Source organism: Panthera uncia (assembly GCF_023721935.1).
Source record: "Panthera uncia isolate 11264 chromosome A1 unlocalized genomic scaffold, Puncia_PCG_1.0 HiC_scaffold_17, whole genome shotgun sequence".
In the NCBI taxonomy this organism is placed as follows: domain Eukaryota; kingdom Metazoa; phylum Chordata; class Mammalia; order Carnivora; family Felidae; genus Panthera; species Panthera uncia.
The window spans coordinates 115878667-115896823 of record NW_026057577.1 but is presented as its reverse complement, the minus strand read 5'-3'; the positions used below and the strand labels follow the sequence as shown (position 1 = coordinate 115896823).

General features: G+C 35.5%; 1 protein-coding gene across 1 annotated transcript in view; it reads left to right on the top strand.

Annotated features, from left to right (window-relative positions):
- Window positions 1-18157, top strand: part of PARP8 (poly(ADP-ribose) polymerase family member 8) — a 172404-nt gene that overhangs the window by 133409 nt on the left and 20838 nt on the right. The window contains exons 16-18 of the mRNA XM_049648095.1: window positions 9159-9251; window positions 16148-16273; window positions 17546-17611. Coding sequence (XP_049504052.1) covers window positions 9159-9251; window positions 16148-16273; window positions 17546-17611 — 285 coding nt within the window. The remainder of the gene's footprint in view (window positions 1-9158; window positions 9252-16147; window positions 16274-17545; window positions 17612-18157) is intronic.

Sequence of the window (18157 nt, the reverse complement as noted above, 5' to 3'; positions counted from 1 at the left end):
TTGAGATAAAATCACATAACATGCAATTCACTGTTTTAATGTATACAGTTCAGTAGGTTTTGGTGTGTTCACATGTGTTGTGCAGCTATTATCACTGTCTAGTTCCAGAACATTCCATTCCCCACCCCCCCACAAAAGAAATCCATAACTGTTAGCTGTCATTCCGAATTTTTTACTCGCCTCCTCCCCTGACAACTGTTAAACTATTTTCTGTTTCTATGAATTTGCCTCCTCTGGACATTTCATATAAATGGAACCATACATTATGTGGCCTTTGTTTTTGTCTTCTTTCACTTAATATAATGCTTTCAAGATTCATCCATGTAGTGTGTATCAATACTGTATTTCTTTTTATGGTGTAATAATTTTACATTGTATGGATGTAACTGTTTGAGGGACTCTTTGAGGGACTGCCAAACTATTTTTGACAGTGGCTATACCATTTGTATTTCTACCAGTGGTATAAGATGGCTCCAGTTTCTCCACATCTTCTCCAGCACTTGCGATTCTCCTTTTTAATCCCCCCTAATAGCCATCCTAGTGTGCATGAAGTGGTATCTCGTTGTGGTTTGGATTTGCGCTTTCCCTAATGATTAGTGATTTCGAGCATCTTTTCTTGTGCTTATTGGCCATTTATACATCTTTTTGGAGAAATGTCTGTTTTTATCTGTCGCCCATTTTTAATTGGACTATTTCTTTTTTGTTGTTTTTAGAGTTCTTTTTTATTTTTAAAGTTTATTGATTTATTTTGAGAGAGAGAGAGAGCATGCACTCATTCAGGAGAGGAGCAGAGAGAGAGAGGGAGAGAGAGAATCAATCCCAAGCGAGCTCCATGCTCTGCGTGAAGCCCGACGCAGGGCTCAATCCCATGACCGTGAGATCCAGAGCTGAAATCCAGAGTCAGAATTCAACCAACTGAGCCATCCAGGCGCTTTAAGAGTTCTTTATATATTCTGAATACTAGATTTTTGTTAGATATGTGATTTGAAGATATTTTCTCCTATTTTATGGGTTTCCTTTTCACTTTCTTGATAGTGTCCTGTGACACACAAAATTTTTTAATTTTTATGTAGTCCATATTTATCAATTGAACTGTTGCCTAATTCCTTTTAAGTGTTTTATAGTTTCTATCTTACAGTTAAGTCATTGATCCTGTTTGAGTTAATTTTTGTGTATCGTGAGATTGGATTTTAACTTCATGCTTTTGTATGTAGTATCCAAATGCCTCCACACAGTTTGTGGAAAAGACCTTCTTTCGCCATTGAATGATATTGACACCCTTGTGAAAATCATTTCACTGTAGATGTGTTGGTCTCTTGTTGGACTCTTAATTTTATTCCACTGACTTGTATGTGTGTCCTTGCACCTGTACTACACTATCTTGTTTACTGTAGCTTTGCATTAAGTTTGTCAGCAAGAAGTACGAGTCCTCCAACTTTGTATTTCTTTTATAAGATTGGATTTCACTATTTGGAGTCCCTTGCATTTCTGTATGAATTCTAAGGTCAGCTTGTCCATCTCTGCCAAAAAAGGCAGTTGGAATGGCTTTGCACTGGCTCTGTAGGTCAATTTGGGAAGTATTCCTGAGTTAACAAAAATTGTAACCCTTCCAGTCCATAAGGAACACAGGAAATTTTTCCATTTATTTAAATTATACCCTATTTTGTAGTTTTCAGTGTTCGGGTCTTGCACAACCTTGGATAAGTTTATTTTTAAGTTAGTTCATTCTTTGTGATGCTCTTGTCACTTCTCATCAACATTGTGCTAGAGGTTATAGCCAGGGCGGTTAGGTAAGCAAAATTATTCGAAGGTATCCAGGCTGTAAAGGAAAAACGAAAATGATCTCTGTTTGCGGATGACATGAGCGCTGTGTGCTAGGCACTGTGTGTACATATTTTGCATATTGCTTCCTTATTTGATTTTCACAGAACTCTTGTGGTTTGTGTATTTTTGTGCTCATGGTACAAATAAGGGGATTAAGATTGAAGGAGGTTAAGCAGTTTGTTCAGCATCACTCAGCAAGTATGGGTAAAAGCTGGACTTTGAACCTGCTTCTGCCTCATTTCAAAACTGCATCATAAATGCTTATTGAAAACTTCTTAAGTATAAGGCACCATACTAGATTCTGCTGTACTTTTTAAGAGAAATTTGTCCTGTTCTTGGGAATATGTTTGAAAAGACAAATTACAAAGCGTAGAAAGAGACAATTCTGTTAGAACTTGTTTGCATTTCAAGATTTAGACTCTAAAAAAACATAGAATAGCCATTTATGATCATAATCATCTGTCAAATTGTACGATATATTTGTTTTATTTTACTTGTTTATGGGAAACCTATATAAAAAGTTTTTCTTGCTACTCATACACTATTTTTTTATCAGTTAGCTTTTCTCTTGAAGAGATACAATGTCATTCTGAAACCTAAATTAAATTAGCATTTGTTTATTAAATATTTGTGCAAGTTTGTTATTTTTGTGTGATACATGGAAATGTAGTAGTTACAATGAAAATAAGGAGAATGCTTTGGTCACGTTAGTTTATCCCATTCAGGAGGTCCATTTATACTTTGTTAATGTTCCTCTGTGGATCCTGGTCCATTGCTTGATCTAGGGCAATGCAATCTTCACTCCAGAAGATAATAGTAATGTTATTAATGGCACATGCTTTTGAGTGCTTTTTATGTGATCGTGTGTTGAACGTGTTTTACATGGATTATTTAATTGAATCCTCATCATAACCCTATGAGGTGGGTATTATTATTACCCCTGCTTCACAGATGAAGAAACCAGTAATTTATTTAATATCAACACTGCTGGTAAGCGATATACACAAGATTTGAGCCCTGGGACAGTGGCACCAAGCCATGGTTCTTAACCGTAATGCTATTCTTGACTCACGTATTTGAACTGACTACTTTTACATCCTGGAAATTTACTACACGTTTCACTGGGAGTTTGCTCTTTACGGTTCAGTTAATGGCAGCTCATTCCTATAGTAAGTGATAGAAATATCCTAATTGCTATTGGTATTTTCTGCACCTTGCTCCCAGTTTTGTTTTACCTATTTTATTCTGCACCAGTGAAGTTGGCTGTTTCTTTGTAGAAGTGGAAGGGCTTTTGTAAATAACGATGTTTTCTAAATAAGTATAGCTAGCTATCAGCTGGTTTTCTTTTGCTGTGATTCAGACTCATACTAAGGAAATCAGAAAACTTACTTGGGTTTTTTAAATAGTTAGATAAATGACAGATGAAATCAGGTCAGGAAATGAAAGTCAAAGGAATATCTGATCTTCAAAGGAAGAGAAGTAAACAGAAAGAACTGCCTCTTGATTGTTTGAAAACAGATGTTGAACCTCAATCAGGCATACTCATTGATTCTGCATCTTTCTTATATTTACATTGCAGTATGTTCTACTGTAATTTTAATAGAAATGTGTAAAATTATTACAAATAAAATTTCTTATGGGGTATAAATTATTAAAATGACTCATTGACCATTTATTCAGCCTAAAGGACGCATTACAAGCTGCAGTGGCTCCCAGAGATGTAAAGAGGATAAGTTATATCCCATTTGGTGATGAAACAGGTTAGATAAAACTCAGGCTTCCGTAGAATTCTGTGCCTAATGTTCATTATGTTTGTTAGACTTTTCTCTTTCCGAAGCCAAACTGTGTCTTATATTTTTTCTCTTTTCTCTAAGCATGATTATTTATCGGATTATATAAGTCCTCTTTTACTACTATTCCCCAGAAGTCCTAACATTTCGGTCACTACTTGTACTATTCTGTCACTTTACTCAGAGGTCGGGGTAAGCATGTCCTACCTTCTGCAACACAGGTAACTACACTGTTTACTTATTTAGAAATACCACAAGGCTCCACTTAACGCTTTTGTTCACGAAGGTTATAAATATCACTCCCAGGCATGAGACCTGACTTGTAATACTTTGAATCTGCTTAAAATTCATATTAACATCACAAGGATGGTCCTAGATTTTCCTGGGTTTTTCCATTTGACAAAGCAGATTGGATTATGATCAGAAAACCCAACCCAAACCAAATCATTGGTTCTCTACATTTTGAAATCAATTAGAATGTTAATGCAGCAAACTGGGAGATGCTTTAAAATGCTTTAAAAACACTTCATCAAGAAGTTTTGGAAAATGCGAAAACAAGAACTTACTGCCAGTCTCATCAGTGTTTTATCAGCCTGTAACTTCCCAGTGCCCTTGTCTTTTTGTTATACTCACTCTGAACACCATGAATCAGTGCAACTGTTGGTCTTCTTTGAACCCTGCATAAGGGCTGCTGAACCCGGTGGGAGAAAACCACGTACGTGGTTGTGTGGGTTAGTGTCCCTACAGTTAGAAGTTTTTATCACTGGTACTTGGCAATCATTGTGTGTGTCCCTGCTACTAGACTTTCCCATTTCCCTGATCAACATGGGATATGAAAAGTAGGATCTCATTCTCTTCTCCTGTCATGTGAAAACGTTCCACATTGCTTGCTCTGGATGGACTGATTAGGCCCGAGATCCTGCTTCATTATTCAAGAACAACGCCCAATCCTATTAAAGCAAAGTCAGCTGAGAAACCCGACAATCTGTACTTTTGTGTATCCAGCCTTGCTGTGGACCTTAGACAAATGTTTGTAGCTTAAGTTCTTATTTTCAGAATGAATGAAAAAGCACATCCTGTTCCCTCCTCACCCCATCCTCCCATCCCCCGCTCCATGTCTCAGAAATAAGATTTCAAGTTTTGAAATACAACCTAAGATAAATAACAATTATACCAAAAAAAAACCTTTAATTCAGAAATATGATTTTTTTTAACATCCAAATTGAGTAGAAGAAATTGATTTTAAAGCTCAAACAACAACTTAAGTTATATGAGACAGTGGAGAAGCTTAAACATGCATGGGCCTATCTTACTATAAATCTGTCTTGATCTCTGTGGGATTCCTGTCTTTCTTAATGGACAGTACCTCCCCCCCCCCCCCCAGCCCCCCAGCCCGCCTTGGAATGTGTCTCTCTTCCAAACCACGAAAAGAACCTGAAGCATAAACTATAAAAGTCAGAAATACAAAGAGCTGAAGGCTTGTAGGTTTTGAGTTTCCAGTAGATATTCTTCATTATTCTCATATGTGTTCAGTACTAGTTTTTTAATTTTGAATTTTTATTTGCGCTGCTCATTTCTTTTTTAGCAAGAACAGTTTTAACAATAAGTTAAGGGTTTGGATAAACTATGGATATAAAAATAAAAACACTACTTCATAATAAGCCTCAATGAAAATTTTCATTAAAAACCTATTTTTGTACACACACTGGGTTACAACACACAGAAGACACGGCTTATCCAAGTTCCCTAATGCTGTTAATAGTGAAACAGCTCTGTATACCTCAGGGGGAGTTTATGAACCTTATCTTACTTGGTTCTCTTTCTCGGTCCTCTGCTCTACTTGATGCGCTAGGTGTGATTTTTTTTTTTTTTTTTTAAATCCCCGTTTACAGATAGGAAAACTGAACTGTGCACATGTGCCTCAACTGGAATAGTAACCAGTTTCTGGTTACTGTTCTGTATATCGGGCTTACATGAAAAACTTTGTTTAAACAAAAAGAGGATGGCAAAAAAGGGTTTGCAAACCACTCACCAACACCATGCCAAGTATAAATACGTAGCTAGATTCTCTTGAGGTTTATCATTTCTATTTTCAGTGGGAAGTGATTTAAATTCATTGAAAGCACAAAGTTTCTACAATGCAGTTAGGTTCTAAAATATTCTTTAGGGCTTAACCATTCTTGAAATATGTTTTCACTGCTCACATTTAAATTGTTTTGATTCAAACAAAATTTAAAATGTATGTTAAAAACTTCTAAAATAAATCTCAGGGACACATAAAGTTCTCCATGTGTTTAAATGGTGCGTAATGAATATTATATTGCAAAAAAAATTATGTATGTGCAATGGCAAGAAGGACTTGGCATGGTTTTATAATTTAAATTATAAGAACTAACTGCTGGAGGGCAATATAATAACATGAAGAATAGGTAATATTTTGCAAATGGAAACTTATTGATTGTAAACTCAAAAATAAACTCATAAATGTTGTACACGTTTGGTTATGTTTAGGCTTATACACTTTGTATTAAAGTGTATGTGTAGTAATAGCTATTAAAGGATCATGTTCTATTTTTTTAAATATATTTTTGTAAATTTGGGGGCTTATTTATTCATTCATTCATTCATTCATTCATTCATTCATTTAAGTAATCTCTAAACTCAGTGTGGGGCTTGAACGCACAACTTCGAGATCAAGAGTTGCATCCTCTACCGACTGAGCCAGCCAGATGCCCCAACTATGTTCTATTTTTCATTAATGCTAGAGTTTTTTGTGTAAATAGTATAGTAATAGAATTTGTTGGGGGCAGGGGATTAGCTGAGAGTCAGCTAACGTGAAAGATCGCTAATCCACTATATAAATCTTATGTTTCAATAGGGAAGAATGATTTGGTTTCTCTTTCTTGAATAAGATATCCTTTCTGTGAGCAAGGAGATGTCTAATCTTGATTTACTTAATATGACTTGAGAACTTTCTTTTAGGGTGCTATGTTGTGTTGACATTTTGAACTTCTCAAATAAAATGTGGATAAACATGGGAGAAGGGAAAGTCAAAGGCTTACAAAACCTAGTTTGTAAATGTTTATCTCAAAACGAAACTGATTTATGTCTCAAATACTGTCTTGAACTTTCTAGTAAAATGAGTAATAAATACAGAAGTGTTAGTTTAACGATTCACTAGTATTTACTTAGGTCAGTGTTAACCTATATATATGTTAATCACCATATTACTACCTCTATATTTGCCATTTTACAAAAAGGGAAGATCAAATTATTTTTGTAAGAATATAATGTGCAGTTTTAATTTTTTAGTATGGTAGCAAAATTTCTTTTTTCCCCCCAAATTTTCCAGGGTACGTGATTTCCTTCTTCAGACAGTTGCAGAAACAGGATATTCCTATAAATCAGCTTTATACATTTTAATCAAAAAGATGCAAGAAGGGAAAAGAAGTGTCCATAAAGTACTCAAGCCATAGCTTTATCATTAGGATTGTAGGTTTATTATTTAAAGTAATGGGTCCATTGGTAAGTCCACGTGATTAAGAGATTTGGATATAATCATGTCTGGGAGGGGGATGAAAAGGAAATGCAAAAGACAGCATTGAAATGTTTATATGTTACCCAAGATAAAAAAAAATAAGAGATCAGGGGTGGAACTGGTGAAAATTATTTGAGACACAAACCAGGGTGGCGCATGAATCTCTAGGATTGGGGACAGAGTGGGCTGATAGAGATATGTAACAATAACTATTATATTTTTTCCTTAAGTCTTTGAAATTTTTCCTAAGTTAAAATTATAAAAATTTATCTATCCAATCTAATATAGGATGAAGTATTTTCTTTCATCTTTATTTCTGTTGTTTCAAGCAATAATCAGGTACTGAAAAAGGTAGTTTCTTTTGTTTTAAAACATTTCCTGGAATCTGTGTGTGAATACACATGTACATGCATACATACATACATACATACATACATACATATTTGGATGATCACAAAGTAAGTGTAATTGATTACCAAAAGTTCAAACGACAAAATAAAGCCAATTGTTACTCATATACACTAAATAAGCTTTATCCTATTTTTAGCTTTGGGATTGATGGATTTTATTCATAAAAATGTATGGTTATTTGACAAGAGTAGTATTAAAAACACCATCTGTGTCCCTGTCTACTTCCTCAGAGAACACTGTTGGGTAGCTGTTACATGAATAAATTCCTAGGGCTCTTTATGATTGCCACAGTTTTATCTTCCCCCTGGACCCTCGGTGGTATACTGTTCCACTATCCTCAACATCAGTATAGTGTTTGGCACTACACTAAATGTACAATCAGTAGTTTCTGTTACTGTTTCAGACCATATCATGCTCCTAGACAATCCAATGTCTCTGGGAAAAATTGAGTGTGAGACATACATACACATAGATAAACACACAAAAAAATAGAAGATAAAAAATAGGTTAAACACTTAAGTAAACAACAAATTGCGGAAATTGAACAGTCTGCTCTAAGTATATCCATCTATGTATAGCAGTGTGTATATAGCTTGAGTATGGATGAAGAACTTTCTCCAATTAATTTGCTCTCATAGGTAGTTTTTCCTGCTGTTTCTGAAATGTAATCAAACTGCACTTTTAAGGAGGACGAAGGAAATATATCAGTTCCTTTTTCCCTAAAATTCTTTGGGGAACGTCAACCAGAAATGTTTGTGATTGGTCATGCTTATGTACACAAAGCCACCACTTGGGCCCTTTTTGAATATAAAGGGTGGACCACAAAGGACCATACTTCCCACTGGATAAGCACTAGACCAAGTGGTCCTCAGAAATGAGTGAGCTTAGAAGCAGTGGCACTAACAAATGCCTTTTGTCTGCTAGGCAGCGGCACCATGGATTGCATCGTTAGGCTTCATCAGCTACCTAATGCAATGTAACTCGGGAGATAAGATAAATCAAACAGATGACACTATATTAGATTTGAAAGATGAGAACTTTTCCAAAGCAATTGCAGAGTGTATATTTCAGTGCTGTTGACTTCAGGAGGTTATTGAAGTCACAAGTCTTTGCACCAAAACCAATCTTTCAAGAGCTGGGTAACAAGTAAGCAGAGTCATGCTTATTTCTTCCAAAGAAAACTATCTAGGGAAAAGTGGAATTCTTCTCTGTATATTTGTTTTACATAGCTGTTCGGTTTAACCTCATTTTTTTAGGATATCACCAGCTTAGGTGTCTGCCTTTTTTTATACATCTCAGATGCAAATGTGTATTAAGCAGGAGAGATGTATTTTCCATCTACTGCTAAAAAGTTCTGAGTGCAAGTGCCTACAACTATTTGAAATGGATTTCTTATATTGGTGACTCTGTATCACTAGGTGATTATTTACCAATTGTTACCTAAATTTAGAAATGTATTAAACCAAGTCGTAGGATTCCTTTCTTTTTAACATTCTGAAACTTTTGCATTATTTATTACATGGAATGCCATAAATTTAATTTAGGAATTGGGCAATGGAAAACAGTGGTGTAACTCATTCCCCTTTCTTTTGTAGCCCACTGTGTGTGAACGAGAGCTTTGTGTATTTGCTTTTCAAACCCTGGGAGTAATGAATGAAGCTGCTGATGAGATAGCAACTGGAGCTCAGGTAGTAACACACAATACTAATTATTCCTTACTCTGATTTGAAAAACTTGTTCTGACCTACTAGTTTCCTTCAGTCTTTTGGACAAATATTTGATAGTTTGACGTTAGATTAAAAAACAACCCGCATTTGATTTTTTTTTTTAATAGATAGAAATTCGATTTTGCTATCTTTATCTAGTGAGTGTTTTGTCATTTTGCCATTGCCAAGGGAAGAAATTAAACCCACATTCTGTTGTTTAAAAAATAATTGTGATTCTTTCACGGTGAAGTTGAAATATCGAAACACTTGCACATGTATTCTGTAAAATTTATTTGTAAAGTTATGGTACCATAAAATGGAATCTAATTTATTCCTGAAAGTTAGGTGAAAAGATAAAGGGCAGAACATATAAGGAAAAGCATCCAATTTTACAATAGCAGTGTTTACGACATAGGAAGGCAAATAAATATTAAAAAAAAATGAAACAACTTGGAAGTAGAGAAGCATTCCATGTTTCCAGAAGGAAAAAAATATTATAAAGATGATAGAATTTACTTGTTGCAATTCTATCAAAATTTCAATTGATTTTTAAAATTTATTCATGGAACCTAACTTTCTAATAAATCTATAAGAAAAAAAAATCAGACAAAACATAAAAAAAAATATGAATGTTAATTAAGGGAGGCTAGACCAAGCACATACAAAAAAATATTATGCAATCTTATATTTAAAAAAAAATACAGTACTGGCAAAGAATAGAATGTCAAATGATCCCCAAAACAGATCTTGTTAAAGATATACTTAATATACTTTAAAGAAGGCATCATATAAAGTTGTAAAGTAAAAATGATTTAGTAAGTGGGAACAAATGGCCTGTAATGTGGGGTGGGGGGAACAGATTAGCTCTTTACACTGTTGGTAGAAACAAATTCCCAATGGCCTAAAGAGTTTTGTTTGAAAATACCGTATACATACTAGAGGAGAGTAAACAGCGTGTCAGGTTTGTTCGTTTATGCCGTTTCAGGAAAGCATAAAGGAAAACACCAGCATCGAGTCCATACATATTTCACGTTTTCTACTTGAAAGAATAGTGAACATTAAGAGATAATTATGAAAAAGTTTATTTTCCCTCAAACATAAATGTATAAAAGCACATAAAAATAGAAAACCATGAAGATCATAACGGATTATTAGAGGAAATGAACGCACGATTCACAAATATGGACCTATAGTTAGTAAAGAAACATAAGAAAATACTCAGCTGTATTTGAAATCAACAGGAAACTAAATGTGAAAAGAATTGCCAATCTGTCATTTTTAAAATTTGCAAAGATGAGTGGGAACAAATGATCATATAACAGACATTCTTTCAACAAGTACTGAACGCCTGCTATGTAACAGGCATTGCACCAGATGGAGGTACAACGGTAAATATGGATAGCGCAGGCCTCATGGATTTACGTACATTCTGTTAACCTGATTATTTCACTGATTAACTAAACTGAGATATATCCACCTGAAGAAATATTAAGGAAAACAGTTGTGATGTAATGAGTTACAAATGAGAAATAAAAATACAACCAGTATAACAGTGATTGTATGTCATGTGGCAAAAAAGATTCCATGATTAAATTTCAGAAATACAGATTGATATTGCCCCTACACCCAAAATGCACATATTTGCATATTAAAGGCTCTCAGAAAAACGGAAACTAAGAAAATGAGTAGCCACTACTTTAAGGGTTTCTTGAATGTGTCTGACCATGTGGGTCTTTTTTCTTTCCTTATTATTTTTTTTAATGTGAAAGTTTTTCTTACCAACTGGAACTAATATTGCTCAAAGAAAAGATAGTTTACTATATGCTATTTATAGCTAGGTAAAGATGATTAAGCTTTACACAGGTGTGTGTGTGTTTGTGAATATACATACATGTATTTTACATGAATAGTGTGTGTGCATGTGTGTGTGTATTTATATATGTATATATATAATAGGTGTATGTATGTATGTATGTATATAAAATTATTTGAGTGGTAAAATTAACATTTGTGCATTTTAGTGGATGTAAATTGTCCCTCAGACCATTTGAAAAGGGAAGGATTTAAAGCCTGGAAATAAGAAATAATGGATTAGAAAGAAAATTAACATCATGCCAGCAAGTAGGCTAGGCTGATAAAATATTAGATTAGGTGCTTTCCCCCCCTTATTATACATACATCTCAAGAAATAATGTTTGCTAAAGAGAGATTAATTTTGGATATACATGATAGTTATAAAACACAATTACTCGGCCGTGTCAACTTAGTGGTTCTACTCCAAAGTGGAATATTCTTTTCACTACTTTAAAGCAAGTACCCAATATTCTGTTTATAATTCCAAAGATTAGGTGGAAACAGATTCTCTTTCTAGTATATCTCAGTAGTCCTGCTGCATCAGTTGGCGCCTACATTTTAAATGGTTCTATGAGGCTGCAAGAACATTCCTTAGGGGGACACTGAAGGAGGCTATCCTGGAACGAGTGTGTTTCAGCAGCTAGGATTCCAAACACTCAAATACTGTTTCAACAAAAACAGCTCCATTTTGTGTGTGTGTGTTGGGATCTCATATAAATGATTAAGAAAAAAGGAATCCATATTGAAATGTTAGAAGGCCATCGATCTTCAATTTTCAATACGCCTCTTTTACAGAATACGTTATATATCCGTAGGCCACTCCTGTACATGCCTTTCTTGCTCACCTGGACTTGAACTTTCTCATTTGCAAGTGCTCCTAGGCCGCCTTTACCTGCGGGGGAGGGTGCAGAGTCTTGCTCTGCCAGCTGGGTTGTATGTAATGGCCTGTGGCAGCATGTGATTCTGTAAGCCCACAGACTTCTGTTCACTCAACAAATGGCCTAATTCCCATTGCCTGAATTCTGTATTTCTCTATCCTAAGTATCTTAGCCTCCAGATTGCCTCTTCAATTATATTATTTGGGCTAAGAGGAAAGATGTGTGTAACCTGATGGCTACGCCACTCACCATATGTGCTGAGGTCCTATTAAGAATCTCTCATTTTAAATGCTGAGAGTGGGGAAATACATGATTTGTGGTAGAAGAAATCATAGTCATTTGTTAATGTTTATTTTTTAAAGTAGACACTTCCCTTCATTGAAAAATTAACACATGCAGACGAATACAAATCCAGTGTTATACAAACCTTTCCTTGTTCAAAAATTCTGAATGCTAACTTCTGCAACAGATAAATCATAAAATTACAGTGGTTTAGGATGATAGACATTTTTATTTCTGGCTTACGCTGCTGCCCAATTAGAATGTTTGTTAGGCAGCTTTCTGTGTGATGATTGAGGGAACTGGACCGTCTGCTCTGCTGTCTAAAGTACCTGTCCGATAGTAGAGTGGAGAGAAAAGTTGAGAAGGTGCACCTGTTGCTTCTTCAGCTCCACCCCTTCCCGCTGCCAGTCCATTGATTGAGGTGATTGAAGCTAGTCATACAGCCTGACCTGGACAAAAGGGGCAGAAATGTCCCACGCAGAGCAACTGCCCCCAGTCAATAGCTCTATACCCAGGAAGCCAGGAGTAGGAGGCTTTGGTAGACCGCATGTGATTTTGCTATGGTAGTTATGCTATTTCTTTGAAGTTAGCTTAGGACATATATTAACAGAAATAATTCTAATTAAATTCTCTACCCCGACATCCATTATTTCATTAGAGTTTGCTTGACTCCACTGGTGAAATTATTGGCAAAAGAATGCATATAATTTTTGGTAGTTTTGATTGTTTTGAAGCTTTCAGCACAAGATGTTTAATAAATATTTGATTGAAAGAAGGAACATTGTTCGGGTTATTAATTATTGTATCTGTTTGTATCTTTATTCTTGTGGTAAAAAACACATAACAAAATTTACTATCATAACCATTTTTTAAGCATACAGTTCAGTAGCGTTAAGTATATTCAACTTGTTGTGAAACCGATTTCCATAACTTTTTCATCTTGCAGAACTCGAAACTATATCCATTAAAACAACTCCCCTTATGTAAACCCCCTTCGTCCAACCCTGGTAACCACCATTCTACTTTCTGTCTCTATGAATTTGACTACTTTAAATACCTCATAAGTGGATCTTAAAATATTTGTCTTTTTGTAATTTCACTTAACATAATATCCTCAAGGTTCACCCATGCTGTAGTATGTGACAGAATTTTCTTCTTTTAGGCTGAATAATATTTCCTGTATGTATATTCCACATTTTGTTTATACATTCAACTGTCAATGGACATTTTGGTTGCTTCCATCTCTTGGCTATTATGAATAATGCTACTGTGAGCATGCATATGCAAATGTGTTTAAAGTCCTTCTTTGAATTATTTTAGAAATATATCCAGAAGTGGGATTGTCACTGCCAGCAGGATCATATGGAAGTTCTGTTATTAACTTCTTGAGAGGCCTCCATACTCTTTTCCATGGTGGCTGCACCATTTTATAATTCCATCAGCAGCACACAAAGACTCCAATTTCTTCATGTGCTTAACACTTATTATTTTCTGGGTTTGTTTGTTTGTTTTTTTGTTTGTTTGATAGTAGCCATCCTAATGGTTGTGAGGTGATATCTCATTATGGTTTTGATTTGCATTTTTCTGATGATTAGTGATGTTGAGCATCTTTTCATATGCTTGTTGGCCATCTGTATGTCTTCTTTAACGAAACGTCTATCTGGGTTTTTTCCTATTTTTAAATTATGTGATTTCTTGTTGAGTTGTAAGAACTGTTTATATATTCTGGATATTGACCCCCTTTCGGATATCTTATTTGCAAATATTTTCTCCCATCCTATGCCGTTTCACTCTATTGATTGTGTCCTTTGATGCACCAATGTTTTTACGTTAGATGCACACCCACTTGTCTGTATTTGCTTTTGTTGTCAATCCAAGTAATCGTTGCCAAGTTCAGTGTCATGAAGCTTATCTCCTATGTTTTCTAGTGGGAATTTTATAGTTTAAGTTCTTAGGTTTAGGTCTTTATTACATTTTGAGTTAATTTTTATGTATGGTATAAGGGTCCACTCCAGTTTTTTGTGGATGTAGTTTTCCCACCATCATTGTAGAAAAAAGTATCCTTTTCCATTGAGTGGTCTTAGTACCCTTGTCAAAGATCATTTGACCCTATATGCAAAGGGCGTGTACTTTTATAAAGCTTCAGTTGCAGACCGTGTCACGTAATTCTCGAAAATTTTTATAAGACAGTGCCAATTCCCTCTCCACTGCCAGAGTTTCAGAAGAGGCTATTTTATTTTACTGATTATTCTTTTTTAGGAGTTTTTATTTGTTTTTCTTTTATTGGGAGACCAGATAATGCTGAAAACAATTTGTATCTGGGTTAAAGTGCATCGCTCTGGGGTAGAAGGAATGTGAGTGTGGGTATGGAAGACAAAAAGGATTTTATTATGTCTTTATTATATCTATTGCTTGGAAATCCTATGTATACACACACCTATAAATAGAATAGTGTGTTAAAAACATACTAACAGTTTCAGTCCTACTGTTCTCTGAGTGAGTCTTGGGGGTATGTATGTCTGTGTACTTTGAGAAGTATTACTAATAGATCATATACCCAATGGAATGGTTTGAGTGTTGCTAATTATTTTAGGTCCCTGGCATTTCTGGATGCTGTGATTGGGTGGCTGTGTTTTGTGAGTATACACACAACAGAGTGAGCCCTGCCATTGTTAGGTCACAGTGCTCCTTTCACTAACCACAAGAATCAAAATTTGTTTTACTCTTTGTGTGCATTTTTAAAATGCCTGTTTAAAAACTTTCTCGAAGTATTTTTTCTCTATAAAGATTAAGCCCATTGCTTTCCTTATGATGTCCCTGTCTTCACACTGGCACACTGTCTCCATTTAGACAGTATCTGTTTTCTTAATTCTGTGGCCAGAAGCTCATTGGTTTGGGGACTGGAGAGGGGGCCTTGCCCTTAACTGTTAAATAACACTGCCTCTTAGTAAATTGTGTGAAAAGGCCATAGAAGAACATAGGACTAAAACCATCATATTTAGCATACGAAGGTCATTAATGGCCTGAGGCAAAGAGCTGGAAGAAGTAAGATGATGTCAGGAGCTTCACTCTTCTTAGAGCATGTCAGACTCATTTCCTGCATCTGCAGTTTCCATCACCCGGAACGGTTTCTCCCCAGAGTTAGGTCTCCCTCTCTATCTTTATTCTAGTCTCTGTTGAAACATCACACCTTCCTAGCCACTCAGAAACAGCACCCTCTATTGCCTTAGTCTCTAATGCCTGCTTAATTTTTACAGCATTCAACATGACCAGAAATGTATTTAAACATGTATTTGTTTAACTGATTTGTTTTATTATGCATCTTCTCCATTAGAGTGTAAATTCCACGAGAGAAAGGACCTGTCTGTCTTGTGCACAGAGCCTAGAACAATGTTAGAGCATAATATGTGTTCATGACAAAGGGATATTAGGACGTAATTGGGAGCAACTTATTTTATTTTATTTTATTTACATGTTTATTTATTTATTTATTTTGAGAGGGAAGGATAGAGCAGGGGAGAGGCAGAGAGAGAGAGAAGGAGAGAGAATCCCAAGCTAACAGCACAGAGCCCATTATGGGGCTCAGTCCCACAAACCATGAGATCATGACCTGAGCTGAAATCAAGAGTCGGGTGCTTAACAGATGGAGCCACCCAGGCACTCCAACACATGTCAGCTATTTTAAGTTAGTGGTCAAGTTTGTTCAAACTTGATCTGAAGCTGTAAGTTACAGATCTGAGAAGTTGATAGCAGTGCTGAGGCTTTCCTGATTAACTTATGCTAGGTACCATGACAGGAAGAAACAATGGCAGAGCACTTGATGAAACCCAAAGGATGGTAACTATCTTATGTATGTATTTCAAGGTGGTAGATCTACTAGTGTCCATGTGTAGGTCTGCATTGGAATCTCCTAGAAAAGTTGTCATTTTCGAGCCATATCCTTCTGTGGTAGATCCTAACGATCCTCAGATGCTGGCCTTCAACCCCAGGGTGAGTACTTACCCTCGCGCGCCCCTCCCGTTTCCGGTAACAGCAGCTGAAATTCTAATCTCCTTAGCTTTCCTCTTTCTATCTAAATCCCTCCCTTGGCAGGCACATCCCTGACCTGCTGTGGACTCTGGATCCATTTAGTAAATACGGTTCTTCTAACACAAACTTGGTTTCCGGCCTCCTTCGGTCTTTCCCATATCCTGTTACTTTCCCTGTCTTTCCGTCTCTTAAAATCATTTTTTAGAACTTCATCTTTATGAACCTAGACCCATTTCATCCTCTCAAATTGTGATCTTTACACATCCCATCTGCATGGAAGGCAGGTAAACAGCTATAATAAACTGGTTTGTAATGGCTGATATGATTAATTTCATTTTATATTTTTTGAGATTCTAGCTTAGTGTAACCTCATTTTCAGGGTCATGGGTAAAAGGACCGACTTGTTTTTCTTTTGTATTTTTTGCTTCCTCATCCCTTGCCTTCCCCCCCTTCCTCCCCTGTTATATGAAGGTTAGTGGAAGTTTAATTCATGTGATCAACTAACATTTCTTCAGAAAACAATTTCACAAATATTCGTGGAGATTTGGTGGAATCCTTCTAAAATAGCAAAATCTTCAAATTGCATGAGAGCTAAAATTGCCTTAGTTTCTATCACTGTTCATCTTGAAATCATTTTCCATAAACAATGGCTATAAAAAAATGTCCTTGGAAAAGCTTTCCTTCCTTCATAAGTGACAACGGTACACATAGTCACAGTGTGCTTGAAGATGAATCATCAGTTAAGTGGTGTCATTTATACACCTGCTAGTCATACTCTTTTGGTAATAATCTTTCAATCAAAAGGAAATAAAAACAAAATGATTTTGTAATATTTAAAGTGGATTTTGGATTTTAGAAGGACTCTATGCTTACTTTATACATCATGGCTTAATTTTTTTAGTGAAAGTAAGAATCAGGAGCCCAATATCTTTTTTGTATTTATATAGTTTTCCCCCTGCAGGCTAAACATGATTTTATGTACTTATACATAAATAGGATTGTATTGTTTAAGTAGGATTGGCATTGTTTTCTTTTTTCTTCTCTCTAACTCAGTTATATATCCTACATTCCAAAACCATCTTGTTAAAGTCTTCTCTTTTATGTACACAACAGACATTGCTTTCAAATTGACTCTGGTGGAAAATCCACATACAGAAATAATATGTTTCTCTAGTAATGCGCAGACTTGCAAAGGCTTATAGTGAATACTATTTTTTTTTTCTGTTCAAACAGAAGAAGAACTATGATCGAGTAATGAAAGCACTGGATAGCATAACTTCTATTAGGGAAATGACACAAGTAAGTATATCACCTTGTGGTTTTATGCAGTTCAGTTTTGCTAGAGTAAAATCATATTTTACAAATGTCTGAGAGTATTGGCTGTGTAGTGAAATGTAGACTTTTCTATTAGATGGGAGTATAATTAAATAATTTACAGATTAAAATTGTGTTGTATTAGGATGTTTTAATTAAATTACACCAGTGTATTGGTGGGCTACCACAGTGACTTTTGGAGGGTAATTGCATAATTATAATCCTCATTCTCTCTGCAGGAGTTTGAGCATATGGAAGTGTGTCAGAATATCTTAAGGCAAAGGTTAAATCTGGTACCATCTTCCTAGACTGTCAATTTTCATTAACAGTAGCAATTTTAACACATATTTAATGGCAAAATAAAAACAAATATTCTATCAAGTGTAAATTGTGCATAAATATTTTAGAAAGAACACAGATTCTCAGAACAACTTCAGAGGACACAAGACTCCCAGAGAGCATGAGTTTATGTTTTTGGTCATTAGAGAGCCTTTGGTGAAGTTTGATGAGCAAGGATTGTGGCTTATTATG